The 24,263-nt window shown below is 42.6% G+C and overlaps 1 protein-coding gene across 6 annotated transcripts in view; it reads right to left on the bottom strand.

Moving 5' to 3' along the window:
* Window positions 1–24,263, bottom strand: part of LOC129649798 (uncharacterized) — a 331,142-nt gene that overhangs the window by 283,013 nt on the left and 23,866 nt on the right. For 2 of the 6 annotated variants that reach the window (XM_055577651.1, XM_055577652.1), the window contains exons 4-5: window positions 22,253–22,320; window positions 20,080–20,572 (exon numbers count right to left, since the gene is read on the bottom strand). In XM_055577651.1, the coding sequence (XP_055433626.1) occupies window positions 20,554–20,572; window positions 22,253–22,320 (87 nt within the window). In that variant the 3' untranslated portion in view covers window positions 20,080–20,553. Of the gene's footprint in view, window positions 1–16,039; window positions 17,364–17,667; window positions 17,778–20,079; window positions 20,573–22,252; window positions 22,321–22,665; window positions 23,013–24,263 lie in introns of those variants that run through there. The other 4 variants (XM_055577653.1, XM_055577647.1, XM_055577648.1 and 1 more) reach the window with 4 other exon arrangements.

Below are 24,263 nucleotides of genomic sequence, written 5' to 3'. Positions count from 1 at the left end.
TATCACAGGAGTGCTAGAAGTTTTCATTATTTGGAAATCAATCAATGTGATGCATTATATTAACAAACTGAAAAATTAAAACCATATTATCATCTCAGATGCATAAAAAGCTTTTAATAAAATTCAACATCCATTTATGATTAAAAACTCCTCAGAAAGTGGGCATAATGGGACCATATCTCAACATAATAAGGCTATATGTGACAAATCAGTAGCTAATCTCATATTCAACAGTGAAAAGCTGAAAGCATTTCCATTAAGTTCAGAAACAAGAAGATAATGCCCCCTCAACATTTTTATTCTACATAGATTTGGAACTCTCAGCCATGCAATCACACAGGAAAGATAAAAGGAATCCAAGTTGGAAAAGAAGAAAGTAAAACTACCACAGTTTGCATATGACATGCTGCTATACGTAAAAAATCCTAAAGACCCTACCAGAGCTCATTAATAAATTCTGTAAATTTTCAGGACACAAAATTAACATACAGAAATCTGTTGCATTTCTGTACACAAACAAGGAAATATCAAAAGAGAAATTAAAGAAACAATTTCATTTACTACAGTATCAAAAAGAATAGAATACTTAGGATTAAACCTACCTAAGGAGGCAAAGACTTATACTCTGAAAACTGTTAGATAATGATAAAAGATTTAGAAGATAACACAAGCAGGTATAAAGATACACCGTGTTCTTGGATTGGAAGCATCAATATTGTTCAAATGATACTATTCAAGCCAATCTACAGATTCAATGCAATACCACTCAAATTACCAAAGACATTTTCCACAGAACTTGAGAAAATAAAATATGTATGGAGGGCTTCCCTGGTGTTCTGTTAGTGGTTAAGAATCTGCCTACCGATGCAGGGGACACAGGTTCGATGCTTGGTGGGAATATCACACTTGCTGAGGGGCAACCAAGCACTCTGGCCACAACTAGTGAGCCCATGTGCTGGGAGCCCGCGCTCCGCAGCAAGAGAAGCCCCACAATGAGAAGCCCGCGCACTGCAGTGATGCGTAGCCGCTGCTTGCTGCAGAGAGAGAAAGCCCTCACGCAGCAGCAAAGACCCAGCACAGCCAAAAGTAAACAAACAAATAATGTTTTTAATGTATGGAAACACAGAAGACCCCCAAATACCCAAAGCAATCTTGAGAAAGAAGAATGGGGCCGGAGGAATCATGCTCCCTGACTACTGATATAAGGGAGTCATCAGAACACTACAGAACTGGCACAAAAACAGAAATACAGACCAGTGGAACAGCATAGAATGCTGAGAAACAAACTCACAAATGTATGGTCAAGTGATCTGTGACAAAAGAGGCAAGAATATGTAATGGAGAAGAGACAGTCTCTTCAACAGGCGGTACAGGGAAAAGTGGACAGCTACATGTTAAAGAATGAAATTAATTAGAAAATTTGCTAATACCATAAACAAAAATAAATTGGAAATAGCTTACAGATCTAAATGTAAGAATAGATACTATGAAACTTCTAAAGGAAATCTTAGGGAGAATATTCTTGGACATAAATGGCAGCAATATCTTTTTGGATCAATCCTAGACTAATGAAAATAAAAAGAAAAACAAGAAATGGGACCTAATTAAACTTAAAAGCTTTTAGAGAGCAAAGGAAACCATAAAAATGAGAAAAGACCACTTAGGGAACAAGAGACAATATTCTCAAAAGATGCTACTGACAAAGAATTAATTTCCAAAATATACGAAGAACTATTAGAGTTTAACATGAAAAAAACAACCCAATCAAAAAAAAGAAAAAAAAATAGTCAAGAGACCTAAATAGACACTTCTGCAAAGAAAATATACATGGCCAACAAGCACATGAAAAGATGTTCAACATCACTATTTATTACAGAAATGAAAATCCAAATTTCAGTGAAGTACCATGTCACATTGGTCAGAATGGTCATCATTAAAAAGTCTACAAAATATAAGTTTCCAGAGGGTGTGGAGAAAAAGGAACCCTCCTACACTATTGGTGGGAATGTAAGCTGGTGTATCCATGTGGATAATTCTATGTAGCTTATTTTAAAACTAAAAGTGAAGTCGCTATATGATCCTGCAATCCCACTCCTGGGTATATATATATGGAGAAAATTCTAGTTCAAATAGATACATGCACCCCAATGTTCATAGCAGCACTATTTACATAGCCAAGACATGGAAACAACTTAAATGGACATCACAGATAAATGGAAAAAGAAAATCTGGTACATATTACTCAGCCATTAAAAAACAAAATAGAATGAAATAATGCCATTTGCAGCAACATAGGCAGACCTAGGTATTATATTAAATGAAGACAAAGAAACAAATATCATATATCACTTATATATGGAATTTTTTTAAAAAATGATACAAATGAACTTATTTACAAAACAGGAAAAGAGTCACAGACATAGAACATAAAATTAGTGTTTCTAATGGGGATGGAGAGATGACAGGGAGAATAAGAAGCTTACGCAGGAGTCTGAGATTAAAATATAAATGGCAACCCACTCCAGTATTCTTGCCTAGAAAAAATCCCATGGACAGAGGAGCCTGGAGGGCTACAGTCCATGGGGTCACAAAGAGTCAGACACAACTGAGCAACTGAGCATACCTAAGATAGATAAACAATAAGAACCTACTATATAGCACAGAGAACTACATTCAATATCTTGTGATAACCTATAATGGAAAAAATCTGAAAAAGAATACACATGTATGTATACATAACTGAATCACTTTGTTGTACACTTGAAACTAACAGAACATTGTAAATTAACTATACTTCAATGTTTTAAAAAAGATACTCTGGAGTCTTAACCCCTAGTACCTAGGAGTGTGACTTTATTTGAACACAAAGTCCTTACGGAGGTAACCAAGTTAACACGAGGCGAGGAAGGTGAGCCCGGTCTGATGAGACTGGTGTCCTTATAAGGAGTTTGACAGCAGGGGCGTGCACACAACAGGGAGACGCCATGTGAAGACCAAGGCCACATCACGGTGATGCAGCCACAAGCCAAGGGACGTTCAACCATACCACACACCACCAGCATCTAGGGGAGAGGCCTGGAACAGATTCTGGGTCACAGGTCTCAGAGAGAACCATGCCTGCCGATGCCTTCATCCTGTACTGCCAGCCTCCAGACCTGTGGCTCGTCTCCATCATCACTTTTAAACGTGATACAGCTCCCAGCACAGGGGAAGCGCTCAACAAATGTTTAGAGAATGACGGGGTCCAGAACACCTGGCCTTATAATTCATTCTGTACCCAAGAGTCCTAAGCCAAGCCTTTAAAAGGCAGCCTGAGCTGCGAACCTTGATCACTCATTCCACACCCTCAGGAGAATTCCTCCTGCGGTTGCTCCTGACAATTTCAAAGTCTGGTCTCTGATTTTCTAGCAAGCAATCATTTTTTCAGTTTTCAGCTTCTGATCTTCAGGTGAGCTGTCCCTAGCTTAGCCCTTGCCTACCCTTTCCCACCACACTGGCCATTCTCTGCCTTGAATTTCCAAGCACAGCCTCAGGTCCCCTGCACTCAGTATCTGCTCTGATGGGCTTCTTCTCTGCTTCTCTGCATGACCTCAATGATCACCACCTCACAGTGAATCGGCACTCCTACAGCCAAGTATAAAATTCAGCAAACTGATGAAGGTTGAGCGCCTGCATGTTATGACAAGCTGGCCTAAAATCTCTTTACTCTGGACTCCTTTAGTTCTGTTATCATTGACTGAAAGTGTGGGTTGGGATTAGTTTCATACTTAAAAAAAAAACTGTTTATAATAAATATTATGAGAAGCACAGACCTGTGCAAGAATATGGCTACAAAGGCTAAATTCTAGTTTTCTTCTTGGCTCAGAACACCAAATACCTTTCACCAAACACCTTCCTGCTACCAAAGGGAAGAAGTTTGGATTTATATTAAGTATCAAGGGAATCACACTAATGTGGGCGGGGGGAGGATCCTGAATCTCTAGTAACATCAGTATCTGCAGTTTTATTTCATAATTAACTATTGCTTATAACTTAGTTAATTTTAAAAGTTAGAGCTTCTTGAGCTAATTTCTAGAAACAATCAGAGGCAACACTTTTCTAAATAGGTAACCTCACAAAGATTCTTAATTGCATATATGAATTAACAAAGGACATAATTTTCCTTCAGTTCAGTTCAGTCGCTCAGTCGTGTCCAACTTTTTGTGACCCCATGAATCGCAACACGCCAGGCCTCCTTGTCCATCACCAACTCCCAGACTTCACTCAGACTCACATCCATTGAGTCAGTGATGCCATCCAGCCATCTCATCCTCTGTCGTCCTCTTCTCCTCCTGCCCCCAATCCCTCCTAGCATCAAGAGTCTTTTCCAATGAGTCAACTCTTTGCATGAGGTGGCCAAAGTACTGGAGTTTCAGCTTTAGCATCATTCCTTCCAATGAACACCCAGGACTGATCTCATTCAGGATGGACTGGTTGGATCTCCTTGCAGTCCAAGGGACTCTCAAGAGTCTTCTCCAACACCACAGTTCAAAAGTATCAATTCTTCGGTGCTCAGCCTTCTTCACAGTCCAACTCTCACATCCATACATGACCACTGGAAAAATTATAGCCTTTACTAGACGGACCTTAGTTGGCAAAGTGATATCTCTGCTTTTGTATATGCTATCTAGGTTGGTCATAACTTTTCTTCCAAGGAGTAAGCATCTTTTAATTTCATGGCTGCAGTCACCATCTACAGTGATTTGGGAGCCCAAAAAAATAAAGTCTGACACTGTTTCCACTGTTTCCCCATCTATTTCCCATGAAGTGATGGGACCAGATACCATGATCTTCATTTTCTGAATATTGAGCTTTAAGCCAACTTTTTCACTCTCCTCTTTCACTTTCATCAAGAGGCTTTTTAGTTCCTCTTTACTTTCTTCCATAAGGGTAGTGTCATCTGCATATCTGAGGTTATTGATATTTCTTCTGGCAATCTTGATTCCAGCTTTCGCTTCTTCCAGCCCAGCGTTTCTCATGATGTATGCTGCATAGAAGTTAAATAAGCAGGGTGACAATATACGGCCTTGACGTACTCCTTTTGCTATTTGGAACCAGTCTGTTGTTCCATGTCCAGTTCTAACTGTTGCTTCCTGACCTGCATACAAATTTCTCAAGAGGCAGGTCAGGTGGTCTGGTATTCCCATCTCTTCCAGAATTTTCCACAGTTTATTGTGATCCACACAGTCAAAGGCTTTGGCATAGTCAATAAAGCAGAAATAGATGTTTTTCTGGAACTCTCTTGCTTTTTCCATGATCCAGCGCATGTTGGCAATTTGATCTCTGGTTCCTCTGCCTTTTCTAAAACCAGCTTGAACATCTAGAAGTTCATGGTTCATGTATTGCTGAAGCCTGGCTTGGAGAATTTTGAGCATTACTTTACTAGCGTGTGAAATGAGTGCAAGAAAGTAGGGGAAACCACTAGACCATTCAGACATGACCTAAATCAAATCCCTTATGATTATACAGTGGAAGTGAGAAATAGATTTAAGGGCCTAGATCTGATAGATAGAGTGCCTGATGAACTATGGACTGAAGTTCGTGACATTGTACAGGAGACAGGGATCAAGAACATCCCCATGGAAAAGAAATGCAAAAAAGCAAAATGGCTGTCTGGGGAGGCCTTACAAATAGCTGTGAAAAGAAGAGAAGCAAAAAGCAAAGGAGAAAAGCAAGGATATAAGCATCTGAATTCAGAGTTCCAAAGAATAGCAAGAAGAGATAAGAAGGCCTTCCTCAGTGACCAATGCAAAGAAATAGAGGAAAACAACCCAATGGGAAAGACTAGAGATCTCTTCAAGAAAATTAGAGATACCAAGGGAACATTTCATGCAAAGATAAGCTCGATAAAGGACAGAAATGGTATGGACCTAACAGAAGCAGAAGATATTAAGAAGAGGTGGCAAGAATACACAGAAGAACTGTACAAAAAAGATCTTCATGACCCAGATAATCACAATGGTGTGATCACTCACCTAGAGCCAGACATCCTGGAATGTGAAGTCAAGTGGGCCTTAGAAAGCATCACTATGAACAAAGCTAGTGGAGGTGATGGGATTCCAGTTGAGCTATTTCAAATCCTGAAAGATGATGCTGTGAAAGTGCTCCACTCAATATGCCAGCAAATTTGGAAAACTCAGCAGTGGCCACAGGACTGGAAAAGGTCAGTTTTCATTCCAATTCCAAAGAAAGGCAATGCCAAGGAATGCTCAAACTACGGCACAATTGCACTCATCTCACACGCTAGTAAAGTAATTTTCCTTAAAAGTTGCCATATAGTTTCTCTAGCCAATACCATCAGCAGGCTGAGTTCTTAGGTTTGCTTAGAGCATTGTTGTTGCTGCTGCTGCTGCTAAGTCGCTTCAGTTGAGTCCGACTCTGTGTGACCCCATAGATGGCAGCCCACCAGGCTCCTCTGTCCCTGGGATTCTCCAGGCAAGAATACTAGAGTGGGTTGCCATTTCCTTCTCCAAGGACAGTGTTAGTAGTCATAACAGCTAAGAGTCACTGAGTACTTTTATAAGATCAGGCCACTGTGCTGATAAGCCTCAGAGATTTTCTGATTTAATCCTGCTCACAGTGGGAGCAAACTGATGCACAGCAAGATTAAATAACTTCATTATGTGGGATTTAAACCAGTTGAGGTCTCTGAATCCAGAATGCCATCATTGCCTTTTAGGCCACTTTACTAATATATTCCCTTGTGTTCCTAAGCTAAGGGGCTTTCCCAGGGGCTTAGCAAGTAAAGAACCTGCCTGCAAGGCAGTAGCTTCAGGAGATGTAGGTTCGATCTCTGGGTCAGGAAGATCTGCCATTTCCTGGAGAAGGAAATGGCAACCCACTCCAGTATTCTTGCCTGGAAAATCCCACGGACAGAGGAGCCTGGCAGGTTACAGTCAATAGGGTCACTAGAGTCAAACATGACTGAGCACGCAAGCTGGGGGCATAAAGATTTTCCTGGACTATCTCATCCTGCTGTTGCCAGGACCTAGATAAGGGCAGAAGGGACTCCAAGATCAAACTATTATGTCTAAGAAAGCCCTTTGGCAGAGGGTTAATACTCACTCATTCAGGAAGAACTCAAGTGTTTACCAAATGAATGAATCCAGTTAGGAATTTGGTTAAAAAGAAATGACTTAATACCCATTTAAGAATTTAAAAAGAAAGGGACGGTTTACAAATCTCTCATTAAGGGCTCCCATGGAAGCCTGTGCATTCCATTTTGATGATTCAGAAAAAAGAAATCACAGAGAAAACTGGTGGAGGGTGTGGGGAGGAGGATTATTCTATAAGAAAAGGGGGACAAGGTGCTAGCCCCAAAGTCCTGAATCTTTTTGGATCTACACTTCCAACCTAAATCTATAATGGATAGTCAGAGGACCCAAGGGAAGAGGAGATAGTAAAATCTGAGGAGACCCTCAGAGTGGTTCCTGCAAAGTTTGCGTCAACACTGAATCCTCACTCTACAATACTCTGGTTGCAACTTCCCTGGGTCCTAGGCCTTCCAGTGAAGGCCGCTTGGGTGAGCTTGGGTTAGATGAGGGAACTAAGATCCCACCTGCCCTGGGAAGCTAAGCCCACCAGGCCACAGCTGCCTAGCCCAGGGGCCGGGGTGCCTGTGCCCTGCTACAAGAGAAGCACCCCCCACATCAAGAAGACTAGGGCACCTAGAGACAAGCACCCACGGCCGGCAACCAGGGAAAGACATGCACTCGGCAGAAACAGCGAGTTTAAAATGTGGTTTTAAAACTGTAAAACTCTCAGGTCTTGGAGACAGAGGCTCTGGAAATCGTTGGTTCACTTTGGTGACCTGCCAGGAGAGGGTCTACAGTCTGCACTGCTGAAAGGAGAACTTTGCATCTGATTTGGTCACAGTGCCAAGCCAGGCAGGTGGCCTTCCTCCAGGACCTGAGCAGGGCAGACTAAGAGCCCTCCACCAGCCTCTCGCCTGGATCCAGGTGGCACCCCAGTCAATCTGCCACGTTCTTCTGCAGCTCCAGCTGCAGAGTCAGGAATCTGACTGGATTTTTAACCCTGGTTAGGGCTGCAATGCTGGAGGCCCAGATTCCCACACTGCCTGTGCCAAGACCAATGACCAGGCTGGAAGAGCAGTCAGGACCTAGACCAGGATGGAGGCAAGGCCGGGGGCGGTGGCCAGAGGATGGGCATGACGAGGGGAGGTACCAAAGGCCATGGGGCAGGGAGGGGTACGTATATTGCCACTGCCAGTGGACTTTGCCAGTCCTGCCATCCGCCACAGCCAGTTCCTAACCAAGTTCGAGCAATACTTGTAGCCAGGGCTTCTCCGGTCTCTCCTGCTCCAAGCACCAGACTCAGACTCAGGGGACAGAGGAGGTGACCTTTTCAGGGCAAGATTTAGGAGGAATGATTGAGGTGGATCCTTAGCTTTCCTAGTCTTCAACTACCAAAAGAGGGGCTTGGTGCTTGGAATCGATAATGAATTACACACGGCTCATCACGGCTAGGAGTGCAGCCAGAAAGTCTTTTGCCCTTCGAGTCATTGCTGAGTTGGGGTGCAGCTCTCCATTAGGAGGGAGGGGTCCCCGCAGAGCTGCTCCAGGAGGGTCTGAACCCGGATCTGAGAAGATTTGGGACAAGCACTGCCCTTACTCTCAGAGAACTCAGTTGGAACTGGCACGAGGGAAGTAAATCAGCAACAGAGAGAGGCCAGATCACGGTCATGGTTACAGTCCAGGGGGCTCTTCTGGCACAGGAGTCAGGGTTCAGCACAGCCTGCAGGCGCGTGCAGAGCGGGGAGGGCGGGTACACAGGACAGAGAGGGTGCGGGGAGCCTGGCAGGCAGGGAGGGGCCGAGTGGAGGAGGGTTTTCTGTCACTGTGGCGTCTGCTTTGTCTGGGTGATCAGTCCGCCTTCTCAGTGGCACGTGTTGATTCCTCAGTTCCTCCACTAGTGAGGTCAGTCCATACAAAGTCATCTTCTATGTTTCTTTCAGACTAGCATTCTATCACTAGACATCGTTACACTGTAAAGTTGTATTGCCTTTAATGCAACATACTGACCGTCTCGGTTTACAAAACACATGTTTCTTACTCTCTTCCCTTTGTTGAAGGTGAGAAAGTGGCCAAGGCATCAAAATCTGTCCTCTGCTTGTCAACTGGGGCACCAAACCCCAGCACGTTCCCTTTCAAGACTGTGGTCATCACCATAGAAAATGGAAAACCCATCCAATTTAATGAACAGATGATGAAGAGAGCACTGCAGTATTCTCAGAGTGCTGGGTACTGATCAGTAGTTCAGCCACTAAGACATGCCGACTCTTTACGACCCCATGGCCTGCAGCACGCCAGGCTTCCCTCTCCTTCACTACCTCCCAGAGTTCGCTCAAACTCATGTCTACTGAGTCAGTGATGCTCTCCAGCCATCTCATCCTCTGTCACCACCTTCTCTTCCTGCCCTCAATCTGATCAGTAGATAATTTAACTTAGTTGGTTCATTTTCATGAGCAGTGTTCTGCAGCCAGCTGATAAATGACTGTGTCTTTTTTAACTGGATATTCAACAGTTAGGAAGGTTTGGGGAAGAGTTGTTCAAGAGAAATTAACAGCAGGCATGATACTGACTGCTTAACACTCCTCAGTGCCTGCTTTTCAACCTTAAAAGTAGTCACCTGGAGAAGGAGAAGTTTTCAAAAGTAGGTGCCATTTGAGCTGAGACTGGAAAGAAAGAAAGACAGAAAGAAGATAAACTAGGAGAAGAAGCAGGGGAGAAGAGAGGAGGAAAAAGATGACCCAGAAAACACTTGAGGGCTTCGGGAATTTTTCACTAATTATATTCCTATTCTAACAGGCAGCTATGGAAACACACTGCCCACAATTCAGATGTGTTTAATTTCATAAAGGAAACAGAACAAATATTATACGGCTTTCTTTAGCTGGTCTTCTTCCAGTGATGAAGGGTAACTTACAGAATGTCTATTAATTATACTTTATCAGAGTCTATTTCCTCTGTGATTGAAGGATTAATACACATTGGGGCATAACAATAGTATTGTACATAATGAACACCTAGGCTTTTCTTTCTGTGATGCAAACAACTTACTGAACCCAAACTTCTAGGTATCCTACAAAAATCTCCCTAAGAAAAACAAAAAATCATATACACAGTGAATTCTCTGATGTAAAAGAAAAAGTACAGGCTTTGGAATAAGAAAGCAGTAGATTCAAGTCTCAGCTCATTAAACCACCAGCTGATGAACTTTATGTGGATTTTCTTAATCTTTAACTGTGTTGCCTTATATTTTAAGTAAGATATTAATATCAGCAAAAAGCATTCAAGGATTTTTAAACTGAATGTATAAAGTCCCTGGTATGAAGCCACCTGAAGAAGGAAATGGCAACGCACTCCAGTATTCTCACCTGTGAAATCCCATGGACAGAGGAGCCTGACAGGCTACAGTCCATGGAGTCACAAGAGTCAGACACAACTTAGCAAGAAAACCACCACCACCATGAAGCTACCATATGGTTGCTGTCTACTACTATTATGATTTTCACTACTGTCAATTTCAAAATGCATTTTTTGCTTTAGACACCCAGAACTGTTATCCTGGCTAAAACAGTTGCAAGTAAAATTGCATAATCCGCCCACCATCCATTATGCACCCAGCCAAGGACAGATGGACATATGTGTCACATATGGCAGCCAAGAAGGTCTCTGTAAGGTAAGACTGGAGGGGAAGGGCACCCATGGCAAGAATCTAACATGTGCACCCATACAGCCACCTCTCCCTTAACCACAGAGCAGCATGTTTTGTGGGACACCAGGTCTTCACTAGAATCATAAGTAGAACTTGAAGACATGCACCAACCTGATTTCTCTTAAACAGAGAGCCCAGAGCTCTGAGTCCTTCAGACAAGATTCCCTGCAGCTTAGTGAGCACGGATCAGTTTCATGTGGCTCAGAGATTCAGGCCACGTTGAGTTAGGCCGTGGTTATGTCTGTATGACTGTTTAATTCCTCGAGGATGCGTCCTCATCCTCCTGAGCTGAGGCCTCGTCCCTTTGTGTGTCTGCTGCTGCCATCATCTGTACCAGCTGCCTCTTGTGCCCCGTCTCCCTCTTGGCTGTGCTTCTCCAGATCTAAGGGTACGTCTGGTCTGTGGCTGACCTCTCCTCTGCGTTAGCATCCTCTCTCTCTCTCTCTCTGTTTGTCTGTCTCTCTCTCTGCCTCTCTCCTGGATTCCAGGAAGTCCACCAAGGTAACCACCACTGGGGGTTCCCCTGATAAAGAGACTGCGTATATAGTTCTCAGTTTCATGTATCTTTTTCTTTTCTTTTTCTTGAATAATTAGTCCTGGATAAGACTCTAATTCAGTCTTTACCTCTAGATTAAAGTCTGACTCTTGTTTATATCAAACAAGAGTAGCTTTCTTGCTCCTTTTTTATGTAAATGTGAAAGACATAATCTGGTCAGTTTCAATGAATTTTAATTAAATTATTATTACAGAATAATATATTAAAGTAATAAGACTTTACATTTTTCCCCTGTTTTTGGACTTAATGAGAAAAAAATAAAAGAATTAGTTGCTGTTTGTGTCTCTTTTTGAATACAAACATTTGCCATGCCCCAGAATAGTAGGAGAAAAAGTTCTTTTCAGTGAAATTCTTTTCTTAGGAAGGTATACTGCAAGCCTTTTTTTTCTCCCCAGAAAGATGCACAAGAAAGTTTCTTCTTTGTCTGTCTCAACACTGGTCATATCAAAGAAGAAAAGCAGCATAGATGGCCAAATGTACCAGTAACTCACTGGCTTGTCGCCATGCTGTTACCAAGATCTCCTGGGAATCCGGTTCAATCTTTCTTCCACTTTGTTCTCCAGGATAGATATTATTTTAGATGCCTGTGTCTCAGATAATAAACAGCCCTCCCTCCTCATTTAGGATATTGGACTTTCTCATGTCGCTCATCAACATGGGAAATGTTTGTGGTGAGGTTTTTCATCTGATTCCTGGATAATACACAAGCCACCCTAGTGACTTGTTTGGCCCTAAAGGTCCTGTGTGCTTCCCAGGTGGCTCAGTGGTCAAGAACCTGCCTGCCAGTTAAACAGATTCAGGTTTGATCCTTGGGTCAGGAAGATCCCCTGGAGGAGGAAATGGCAACCTTGCCTAGAAAATCCCATGGGCAGATGAGCCTGGTGGGCTACAGTCCACGGAGTCACAAAAGAGTCAGATATGGCTTACAAAGGAGGTCCTGTAAATCCTGACTCAGAAACTCTTGAGAGAAGGACACTGTTTTTGTCTTAAAATGCCAAAAGCTCATGAGGAATGGTAAATGGAACATCTGAGACCATATCAGGAAACTAAAATCAGATCTTCTATCTCAATGCATAACGGCCCTGCTGTTTATCAAGAGCTCTGGGTTGTTAAAATGATACAGAGGAGACGCTTGGCCTGGGGACTATGAAACATCCCAGCGTAGGAAAGGACGGTTCTATGGGTGCTAAGTTGCTTCAATTGTGTCCAACTCTTTGCCAACCCAAGGACGTAGCCTGCCAGGCTCCTCTGTCCATGGGATTCTCCAGGCAAGAATACGGGAGTATTCTTGGGCATGGGTTGCCATGCCCTCCACCAGGGGATCTTCTCCACCCAGGTATCAAACCAGCATCTCCTGCGTCTCCTGCATTGGCGGGTGGGTTCTTTACCACTAGTGCCACCTGGGAAGCCCATGTTTCTGGGACTTCTGCAAATTTAGTCATCATGGTGGCCTAGCACTTCCATAAGGGTAAAAACTATACCATTGTTCTCATCACTTTATCTCCATTGTTTACACAGATGTGGTTTCTAGCAAATATTCAAAATGTTTACAAATAAGGAAGAAATGAATTGTAGGAGCCAAATCAGTTATGTTTTGTTTTTCAACACAGGTTGGCAAACTATGGCTTGAGAGCGAAACCAGCCTTTGTCTGATCCTGTGAGTAGAGCTTTACTGGAACTCAGCCACACCATCGGCTTACACGTGGCCTATGGCTGCGTTCTCACCACAGAGACAGAGACGAGCAGTGGCAACACAGACACCAGGGCCACAGAACACACCCCATGTAGCATTTACAGAAAACCTGCCAATGCCTACTCTAGAGCACTAGTGAGCTCAAAATTTAAAAAAAAAAAGAAAAAAGAAAAAAAAGTGTCGTGGGGGTTTCTATGGCTGGAAATCATACAAGCTAACCTGTGCTTCTTTTGTTAGATGTTTGAAATGATCGTTAATCCTGGAGATAATATCCTTGTAAATGAACCTACTTATTCAGGAACAATTCATGCCATGAGTACAAATTGCTACAAAAGGCTACTCTCTCTCTCTTATAATAAATAAGGAGAAAACACCACAACTTTAGAATTATCTGTCCACTAAAAAATAAAATAGCATATGTCTTCTGTAACAGAATCTTTAACACATGCAAAATATGTCAAATGTATATACCCTCTATTTATATACGTCTTTGACAGTCTAAATGTAGAGGTGCTAAAATTGGATTGTACAAAATCATGTCGATTTCTTATTATTTCACTTGAAATGTGACAATTGACAAAGACGTTTTTTATTGCCATCTGTATTCCCACAAGTGAAAGTATAAGCATATGTCAATATAACTGAAAACTAATATGTTAAGTCTAGTACTTTGATATCCAGTGTTAACTATCAGATCCTAACATCCAGAATAAGGAGGCGGATCACCTGGCCTGTGGCCCTGGCCAGAACACAGCACTGTCTGGGGCACAACGCTTTTGGGTCGATATAAACACAGACTGGAGCACAGTCAGAGAGAAGCAACCAGAGTGAACAACGAATTGGAAACACATGATGAATGGTTTTAGGAACTACTCTATTTCCCAGAAAGAGAAGACTCCATCGAGACGTGACAACTGCCCTCAACTACATTAAAGTTAGCCGTGTCACAGAGGAGTTAGATTTGTCTGTGCCCGTCCTTAGGTTGACGGAACTGGAACCAAAGGGCGAAAACTACAGGGAAGCAAGTTCATGGCAGTGTCACTTTCTAAGCACAGCCTCACGTGCTCTCTGAGGAGGAGAGCAGGCCCATCACCGCAGGCACGCAAAGAAACTCACGGCCGCCTCACACAAGCGCCAGCGAAGCAACTCCAGCTTAGACTAGGTGACTTAACGGCGTGATTCTCATGCCGCACTAATCTTAATTTCATAGGTTATCTTTTTTCTAATTTAATATTGTCTTTGTAAAACTGAATATGTATAAAGCAATTACCTTGTCCTGATGAAAGGCATATTTCCTCAACACTCCTAAGTAGAGGTAAAATTATTTATAAACATTGCTTTTCTAATGAACAAACTGAAAAGGAAATTAAGAAAACAATTCCATTTATAATAGCACCCAAAAGAATAAAATATCTGGAAATAAATCTAACAAAATAAGTGAAAGACATCCACATTAACAACTGTAAAACATTGATGAAAGAGATTAGAGAAGACTCCCATAAACAGAAAGCCATCACCTTTTCCCGGATAGGAAGACTTAATACTGTTCAGATGTCAATACTACCAAAGTGAAACACACCTTCCACACAGTCCCAATCAAAAGTCCAATGGCTTTTCTTGCAAAATAGAAAAGCCAATCTTCAAATTCATTTGGGATTGGAAGATGTCTAAATAGCCAAAACATTCCTGAAAAAGAGCAAAGTTAGTGGACTCCATGGTTCCCAATTTCAAATCAAGTGCAAAGCTACACTGATCAAAATCAGGTGGTATTGGCCTAAGGATAGACAGATATTCCAATGAAATAGAACTGAGAATCCAGAAATAAACCATACAGCTGTGGCCAATTGATTTTGATACAAGTACCACTCAATAGGAAAAAAAAAATCATCTCTTCAATGAATTGTACAGGAATAACTGGATTTCCATGTACAAAAGAAAGAAATCAGACCTTTACCTCACCCTGTGTAAAAATTTACCTCAAAACGGATCAAACACTTAAATATAAGAGCTAAAACTATAAATTCCTAGAAGAAAACATAATGGCAAATCTTCTTGATTTTGGATTTGGCACTAAGACATAACAACATAAATATAGATGAATTGGACTTCATCAAAAATTAAAATCTTTTCAGAATCAAAGGACATCATGAAAACAGTGAAAAGACAGTCTAGAGAGTAGGAGAAAACACCTGCAAATCATATATATGATAAGAATTCAATATCCAGAGTCTATAAAGACCTCCTACAACTGAATAACAAAAGACAAAGAAATTAATTTAAAAATAGACAAAGGACTTGAATAGACATTTCTTTTTTTATATATATATTTTTTTAATTTTATTTTATTTTTTAAACTTTACATAATTGTATTAGTTTTGCCAAATATCAAAATGAATCCATCACAGGTATACATGTGTTCCCCATCCTGAACCCTCCTCCCTCCTCCCTCCCCATTCCATCCCTCTGGGTCGTCCCAGTGCACCAGCCCCAAGCATCCAGTATCATGCATCGAACCTGGACTGGCAACTCGTTTCATACATGATATTTTACATGTTTCAATGCCATTCTCCCAAATCTTCCCACCCTCTCCCTCTCTCACAGAGTCCATAAGACTGTTCTATACATCAGTGTCTCTTTTGCTGTCTCATACACAGGGTTATTGTTACCATCTTTCTAAATTCCACATATATGCGTTAGTATACTGTATTGGTGTTTTTCTTTCTGGCTTACTTCACTCTGTATAATAGGCTCCAGTTTCATCCACCTCATTAGAACTGATTCAAATGTATTCTTTTTAATGGCTGAGTAATACTCCATTGTGTATATGTACCACAGCTTTCTTATCAGAGAAATGCAAATCAAAACCACTATGAGGTACCATTTCACACCAGTCAGAATGGCTGCAATCCAAAAGTCTACAAGCAATAAATGCTGGAGAGGGTGTGGAGAAAAGGGAACCCTCTTGCACTGTTGGTGGGAATGCAAACTAGTACAGCCACTATGGAGAACAGTGTGGAGAGTCCTTAAAAAACTGGAAATAGAACTGCCTTATGACCCAGCAATCCCACTGCTGGGCATACACACTGAGGAAACCAGAAGGGAAAGAGACACATGTACCCCAATGTTCATCGCAGCACTGTTTATAATAGCCAGGACATGGAAGCAACCTAGATGTCCATCAGCAGATGAATGAATAGACATTTCTTCAAGGAAGATATATAAATGGCCAATAAGTACATGAAAAGATGCTCAATATCACTAGTCCTTAGAGGAATGAAAGTCAAAACCACAATGAGATACTACTTCACACCAATCAGGATGTCTATTATATTTTTTAATGGAGCATAGCAAGTCATAGAAATTGCTGGTGAAAATGTACATTGCTGGTTAAAATGCAAAATGGTGTAGCCCCCTGTAAAAAACAGTTTATCAGTGCCTCAAAATTTTACTCCTAGTACATACCAAAAAAGACTAAAAAACTGGGGGTCAAACAGAAATGTGAATGTTCATAGCAGCAATATAATAGCCAAAATATGGGTGCTTCCCAAGTGTACATCAGTGGATGAATGTGGTCTATCCACCACACAGTGGAATATTATTCAGCCAGAAAAAGGAAAGGAGTTCTGGTACCTCCTACAACATGGATAAACCTTGAAAACATGATGCCAAATGAAAGAAGCCAGACACTAAAGGACAAACATTGTGTGATTCCACTATATGAAATATCTGAAATAGGCAAATTCATAGAGACTGAGAATTGATCAGAGGTTACAGGAACCAGGGCGGGGCGGGGGAGTTGGAAATGAGGGGTTCATGCTTAATGGGTACAAGGGGTCTGTTTGTAGTGATGAAAGATTTTGGAAAATAATAGTAACGATGGATGTACACATTGTGATGGTAGTTAATACCACTGAATCCCTCACCTTAAAATGGCAACTTTTTATTATTTATGTATTTGGTCATAATTTTAAAACTAAGTTAAAATAATTGCCTTTTCTTAGTTAGTGGATACTGAGTGTTAATTATTTTCCTAAACTCCTTAGGCATAAGATTATACAAGGCCTATAAATATAAAACTTGTGTCTGTGTAAATTGCTCACGTGCACACACATTTTCACATGTCCAGAGAACAATGCCAGGCTGTGAGGGAATATGCTGATGTCCATATTGTTTATTTCATGATCCAGTATTGACTTCTTTCATTCATGTTTGGTGGCTCAGACGGTGAAGAATCTGCCTGCAATGCAGGAGATCCGGGTTTGAGGCCTGGATTGGGGAAATCCTCTGAAGAAGGGAATGGCAATCCACTCCAGTATTCTTGCAGAGGAGCCTGATGGGCTACAGTCCATGGAGACACAAAGAGTCGGACACAACTGAGCACAACAGCAACAAATTATACAATCTAATCCTAACCCCAGGCTTAAGACAAGTTTATTATGAGTAAAGACTGAGCAACTAACACCTTCACTTTCATACAGCATCTGATTTTCGAGTCTAAGACCTTTTCAGTTCAACGTAAGTGCAGTCTGGATAACTCGCATTTAGTGAATAATTTTACATTTGACTGCTAAGAAAAGTGTTCGCTTATCCGTTGTAAAAAATGTTTTCACTCAATTATTGTTATTTTTAAATTTTTATTGAAATATAGTCTATTTTCAATGTTGTCTTAGTTTCAGATATACAGCAAAGCAATTCAGTTATACATATATATTTACAGGGCTTCCCTGGTGGCTTAGAGGGTAAAGCATCCACCTGCAATGAGAGAGACCCGGATTCAATCCCTGAGTTGGGAAGATCCCCTGGAGAAGGAAATGGCAACCCATTCCAGTACTCTTGCCTGGAAAATCCCATGGAGGGAAGAGTCTGGGAGGCTGCAGTCCATGGGGGTCACAAACTTTCAGATTATTTTCCATTATAGGTCATTACAAGAGGGTCAATATATTTCCCTGTGCTATAAGCTTTTGTGGGTTATCTGTTTTGTATATAGTAGTATGTATATTTTAATCCCAAACTCCTAATTTATTTCTCCCCTCCTCTTTCCCTTTAGTACTCATAAGTTTGTTTTGTATGTCTGTGATATCTATTTCCTTTGTAAATATGCTCCTTTGTATCATTTTTTAGATTCCATGTATAAGTGATATCATGACATTTGTCTTTCATCATCTGACTTACTTCATATGATAAACTGTAGGTCCATGAATGTTGCTAAAAATGGCATTATTTCATTCTTGTTCATGGCTCAGTAATATTCCTGTGTGTGTGTGTGTGTGTGTGTATGTGTGTCTGTGTCTGTGTCTGTGTCTGTGTACCGCATCTGTAAGTGGTACTAGCGGTAAAGAACCCGGCTGCCAATGCAGGAGATGTAAGAGACACGGGTTCGATCCCTGGATTGGGAAGATTCCCCGGAGGAAGGCATGGCAACCCACTCCAGTATTCTTGCCTGGAGAATCCCCATGGAGAGAGGAGGCTGGCAGGCTACAATCCACAGGGTCTCAGAGAGTTAGACACGACTGAAGCAATTGAGCATGCACCTATGCACCACACCTATATCCATTCATCTGTCGATAGACTTTTAGGTTGCTTCCATGTCTTGCTATTTTAAATAGTGCTGCAAAGAACATTAAATGCCTGTATCTTTTCAAATTATGCTTTTCTTCTGATATATGTCCAGGAATGGGATTGCTGGGCCATATGATACTCATGTTTTCAGTTTTTTAAGGAACCTCCACACTGTTCTTCAGAGTGGCAACACCAATTTACTTGCTCACCAACAGTATAGGGGGCTTCCTTTTCTCCCTACCCTTTCCAGCATTTGTTATTTGTAGACTTTTCATCCATAGCCACTCTGACAGGTGTGGCTGTCGCTGCAGTTTTCATTTGCATTTCTCTAAGAATTGTGGTGTTGAGCACTCTACCCTTTCATGTGCCTGTTGGCCATCTGCATGACTTCTTTGAAGAAATGTATACTTAGCCATGAAATTAAAAGGCTCCTTGGAAGGAAAGTTATGACCAACCTAGACTGCATATTGAAAAGCAGGAACATGATTTTGCCAACAAAGGTCCATCTAGTCAAGGCTATGGTTTTTCCAGTGGTCATGTATGGATGTAAGACTTGGACTGTGAAGAGAGCTGAGCACTGAAAAATTGATGCTTTTGCACTATGGTGTTGGAGAAGACTCTTGAGAGTCCCTTGGACTTCAAGGAGATCCAACCAGTCCATTCTAAAGGAGATCAGTCCTGAGTGTTCATTGGAAGGACTGATGCTAAAGCTGAAGCTCCAACACTTTGTCCAACTCATGAGAAGAGTTGACTCATTGGAAAAGACCCTGATGCTGGGAGGGATCGGGGGCAGGAGGAGAAGGGGATGACAGAGGATGAGATGGCTGGATGGCATCACTGACTCGATGGACATGAGTTTGAGTAAACTCTGGGAGTTGGTGATGGACAGGGAGGCCTGGCGTGCTGCGATTCATGTGGTCACAAACAGTCAGACACGACTGAGTGACTGAACTGAACTGATACTTAGATCTGGGCTTCCCTGGTAGCTCAGCTCATAAAGAATCCACCTGCAATGCAGGAGACCCCAATTCAATTTCTGGGTCGGGAAGATCCCCTGGAGAAGGGATAGACTACCCCCTCAAGAATTCTTGGGCTTCCCTGTTGGCTCCGTCAATAAAGAATCCACCTGCAATGCATGAGAGCTGGGTTCGATCCCTGGTTGGGAAGATCCCCTGGAGGAGGGCAGAGCAACCCACTTTAGTATTCTTGCCTGGAGAATCCCCATGGACAGAGAAGCCTGGCAGGCTGCAGTTTATGGGGTCGCAAACAGTCAGACACATTGGGTGCCTCTTGGCAATGGCAGGTCAGTATAAACCCCCGACAGGTTTCTGCCATAAGCTGTATGAGGTCACCACAGAACCACAGAGCAGGGCTCCTCACTTGCTTGACGCAGGGTGTTTCATTCATTCACGCAAGCACACTGTAGAGTTAGTAAAGTGCAGCAGAAAACGTGTTTGCTAGGAGAACAAAGAACTAGAGCTCCAAGCATCCTTACCTTGTCCTGAAGAATCTCAGTTGAGACACCAAGATGAAAGTTTGTTGCTGAATCACGCAAAGACGCCGGGATCCTTGGCCTCCGGAGGAGAAGAATTCAATCCGGGGCCAGAGACTAGGCTTGATCGCTCAGAGCTTTTGTGTAATAAAGTTTTATTAAAGTATAAAGGAGATAGAGAAGGCTTCTTACATAGACATCAGAGGGGGTAGAAAGAGTACCCCCTTGCTAGTGTTAGCAATGGAGTTACATACTCTCCAATGAATCCAAAGAATGTCTGGAAGTTGTAAAGATCTCATCAGACCTACTCCCATAATTTACATTTTAAGATAACAGGATTAGCTAGAAGGTTTAGTCCAGAGACTGCCTTCAGGCAGGATACATTATTGTTGTATAATCCTTGTAAAGACCAGACCTACTCCCATAATTTACATTTTAAGATAACATGATTAGACAGGTTTAATCCAGAGACTGTCCTCAGGCAGGATACATAATCCTAAAGAAAATAGAGGAAAAAAAAGTTTGTCCTTTCTTCCTCCTTGAGAATTCCAGACCCCTCTCTCCTTGGGGACCCCTATACTTCTTATCAACCTGCCTAGGAAATGACTCTCTCAGGATCCGTTACCTAAGGGTCTCCCCACCCCGATTAGAAAATTTGAATTACAACTGTGTAAAAGCTAAGACATTTACCAAAAAAAGGAGGGGGTGGGGGGCGGAGGGTAACAGTGGGGTCACTTTTTTTCTTTATTCACAAAATCTTCTCTAACGTGGTTCTTTACTTCAATAGTTGAAACAGTGAATTTACTTTTTCATACCCTAAGCAAGCCAATCACACTTCTCTCACTCAAATACACAGACATTCTGAAAGGCAGTGGTACAAAGCACTTATGGAGCCAGCGCGTGGGGGCAACCACTGCCGCTGCTGCTGCTGCTCGGTCGCTTCAGTCGTGGCCGACTCTGTGTGACCCCATAGACGGCAGCCCACCAGGCTCCCCCGTCCCTGGGATTCTCCAGGCAAGAACACTGGAGTGGGTTGCCATTTCCTTCTCCAATGCATGAAAGTGAAGAGTGAACGTGAAGTCGCTCTGTCATGTCCAACTCCTAGCGACCCCATGGACTGCAGCCCACCAGGCTCCTTCATCAATGGGATTTTCCAGGCAAGAGTACTGCAGTGGGGTAACCACTACCAGAGGGAAAACCAAATGCACAGTCGCACCTGTGGTCTGTGTGGATTTCCTGCTGTTGGTGCCCGGACCTTCCGTGGCAGCCCCGGGGCCACCACCCTGGTCCACGACCACCTAAAGAGCCAGAGCTGTTAGGTCCTGGTGGGAATTAACAGGACTGATTCAAATTGACCTGAAGTCAACAGTTGTCACTCTGCATGGTTTTCTTCTCATTTAAACTCAAATATTGACTTGTCCACTTAAGGAATTCCACACTCCCGCCACACTTCCTTAAACCTTTCATGCTTTCCTACAATACTTCTACAACATGGTGTATCTTCAAATTCCTTTCCAAATGGAGTGTAGCTTGCCAGGCTCCCCTGTCCCACGGGATTCTCCAGGCAAGAATACTGAAGTGGGTTGCCATGCCTTTAGCCAGGGTATTTCCCAACCGAGGGATCGAACCCAGATCTCCTGCATTGCAGGCAGATTCTTTACCATCTGAGCCAACAGAGAAGTCCAGTTAAACCTTCAGTGGGTGGCAATTACTGACTTTAACAAAAGTAGGTTTCGGTAAAAATTTTGGAGAATCTAATCTCCATGAAAATCAAATATTGACTAAATATCTCATTTTAACTGGTAATGTGTATCAAGATTCCTGAAGTCATGGACTTTAACTCCTTTTTCTGAAACCCCACACTAACTAGGGGAATATTATGTTTTAATGTATGTACTGGGGCTTCCTTGGTGGCTCAGACGGCAAAACATACCCATTGACTGGTGTGCCTTTAGAGCTACCTCACTTCAACGCTTCCCAATTTAACATTTCACTTACTCATTTTATTCATTCAGGCAGTAAATATTTATTGAGTGCCTACTGATAGGGTCTACATGGGGGCCCATGGTTGAAATGGCTCATTATGTTGACCTCAAAAACAAAGAATAAAGCCACAGTGACCCTTGAGACTGACCAAGTTGCCCAAAGGACATTCTGTTTTCCCACTGGCACTTACCTTTTCAAGGCTACGAGACCACTGGATTCCAGACCTCTGGCTACATGACCACAGGACTCAGCTACAGGCTAAAAATTAACCATCCATTCAGAGAATTTTTCATTGGCGGGGTAGAAAAAAGACGGGGTCAGAAAGGGAGGACACGGGTTCTTCTCAAGGGCCAGTCATCCTCTCATTTTCCCCTCTAATAAATTCCCTTTTCTTGCCTGACTGCTCGGCTCACTCTTTTTATCTGCACTCACCTTACACCTACTACTCTAAGCACTCAACCTAAAGCAATGAACAAAACAGAGAGATCCTTACATTTAGGGCAAGGAAGAGTTGGCAGAGGAAGATGGAGAGTGAAGAAATTTATTAGTGTTTTATGCAGTGCTAAGCACAACAAAGAAAGCAATTTAAGATAGAGGGTGGTGTAAAGCTGGGGTGCTCCTGTAATGGGGGCTAGAGAGGGCAGGTGAGACTGGCAGAGAGCAGACTGCAGACACCACGCACGTGACCGTGGAGCCCAGGGGCCTGAGAAGTAACTGTGAAGAGCTCAGAGAGGCTGCAGGGTCGGCAGAGGTGGGGAATGCCCCGCAGAGGGCTGGCTTCAGCAACAGAAATGTATTTGCCCACAGTCTGGAGACCGGAACTCTGAGATCCAGGGTGGGCAGGGCCGTTTCTTCTGAGGCCTTCCGCTTTGGCTTATGGCTGGACGGCTGCCTCTCCCTTTGCCTTCGAGTGGTCATCCCTCTGTGCATGACTGTGTCCTCACCTCTCCCTATAACGACCATGGTCACAGGTGTCCTAAGGGACCAGGACCCACCCTAATGACCTCAGTCTAAATTAATCACCTCTTTAGAGGCTTTCCAACCAAATACAGTCACATTCTAAGGTCCTGGGGGTTAGAACATCAACATATGAATGCCCCACCCCAACTCAGCCCATAAGAAAAGTGATATGAGACAGAGAGCAGGTGAAGGGGTGCTCAACCAGGTAAGGCCTTACAGGCCATGCAAGATCTGGAATTAGCCCAAGAACGTGGGAGCCACTGCAGGGTTCTAAGCAGGAGAATGGCAGAACTGACTTGGCTTTCGAAGGCCATCCTGACCCAGAAAATGGGTCACCATGGGGCAGGAGAAGCACTGGGGGAGCCCCAAGGAGCCTGCAGAGGGGACATTCCATCTCAACGAGGGGATCAGGACAAACTCTGACAACACAGCATCTAAAGCGAAAGCTGAATAAAGGGCATATACTCGAGGAAAAGAAGCAAAATGACTTTTCAACACAAATGAAATTTTAAAAGGCTACTTAAGGAGATCAAGCCAGTCAATCCTAAAGGAAATTAACCCTGAATATTCATTGGAAGGACTGATGCTGAAGCTGAAGGTCCAATACTTTGGCCACCTGATTTGAAGAGTTGACTCATTGGAAAAGACCCTGATGCTGGGAAAGATTGAAGGCAGGAAGGAGAAGGGGACGACAGAGGATGAGACGGTTGGATGGCATCACTGACTCAATGGACATGAGTTTGAGCAAACTCCAGGAGACAGTGAAGGACAGGGAAGCCTGGTGTGCGGTCACAAAGAGTCGGACACAACTGAGTAACTGAACTACAATGAATTGAGGGTGAAGCAAGTATTGCACGGTTCCTGCTCTCATCTGCTCTGAATACATAACTCATTTTCTCACTTACTAGCTTGGTTTGGCTCATTTGCTTTTCTTTTGTATTCCTGCTTTCATGGGTTTTTTTTTTTTATTATTATTTCTTTATTTCATACTTCTCGTAAATGTTTCATGTCCTTTTTAAAACTTGAAATTTATAACTGACACTGAAAATTTAAGTACTAGCTCGTAATACAGTCATAATTCCAGTAACACTGAGTATTTACAAGCTGGATTGCCCAGACACTACAGTCATATGTTTATTAGAGTCATTGATCACGGGGCTCTTAGTGATTTTACATTCAAGGAAGAAACCAGGAGAAAATAAAAACAAGTCTGGCTACAATTCAGGAACACTGGAGCCTGA

Source organism: Bubalus kerabau, chromosome 4 (genome assembly GCF_029407905.1).
Source record: "Bubalus kerabau isolate K-KA32 ecotype Philippines breed swamp buffalo chromosome 4, PCC_UOA_SB_1v2, whole genome shotgun sequence".
In the NCBI taxonomy this organism is placed as follows: Eukaryota; Metazoa; Chordata; class Mammalia; order Artiodactyla; family Bovidae; genus Bubalus; species Bubalus kerabau.
This window is presented reverse-complemented; position numbering and strand designations above follow the sequence as displayed.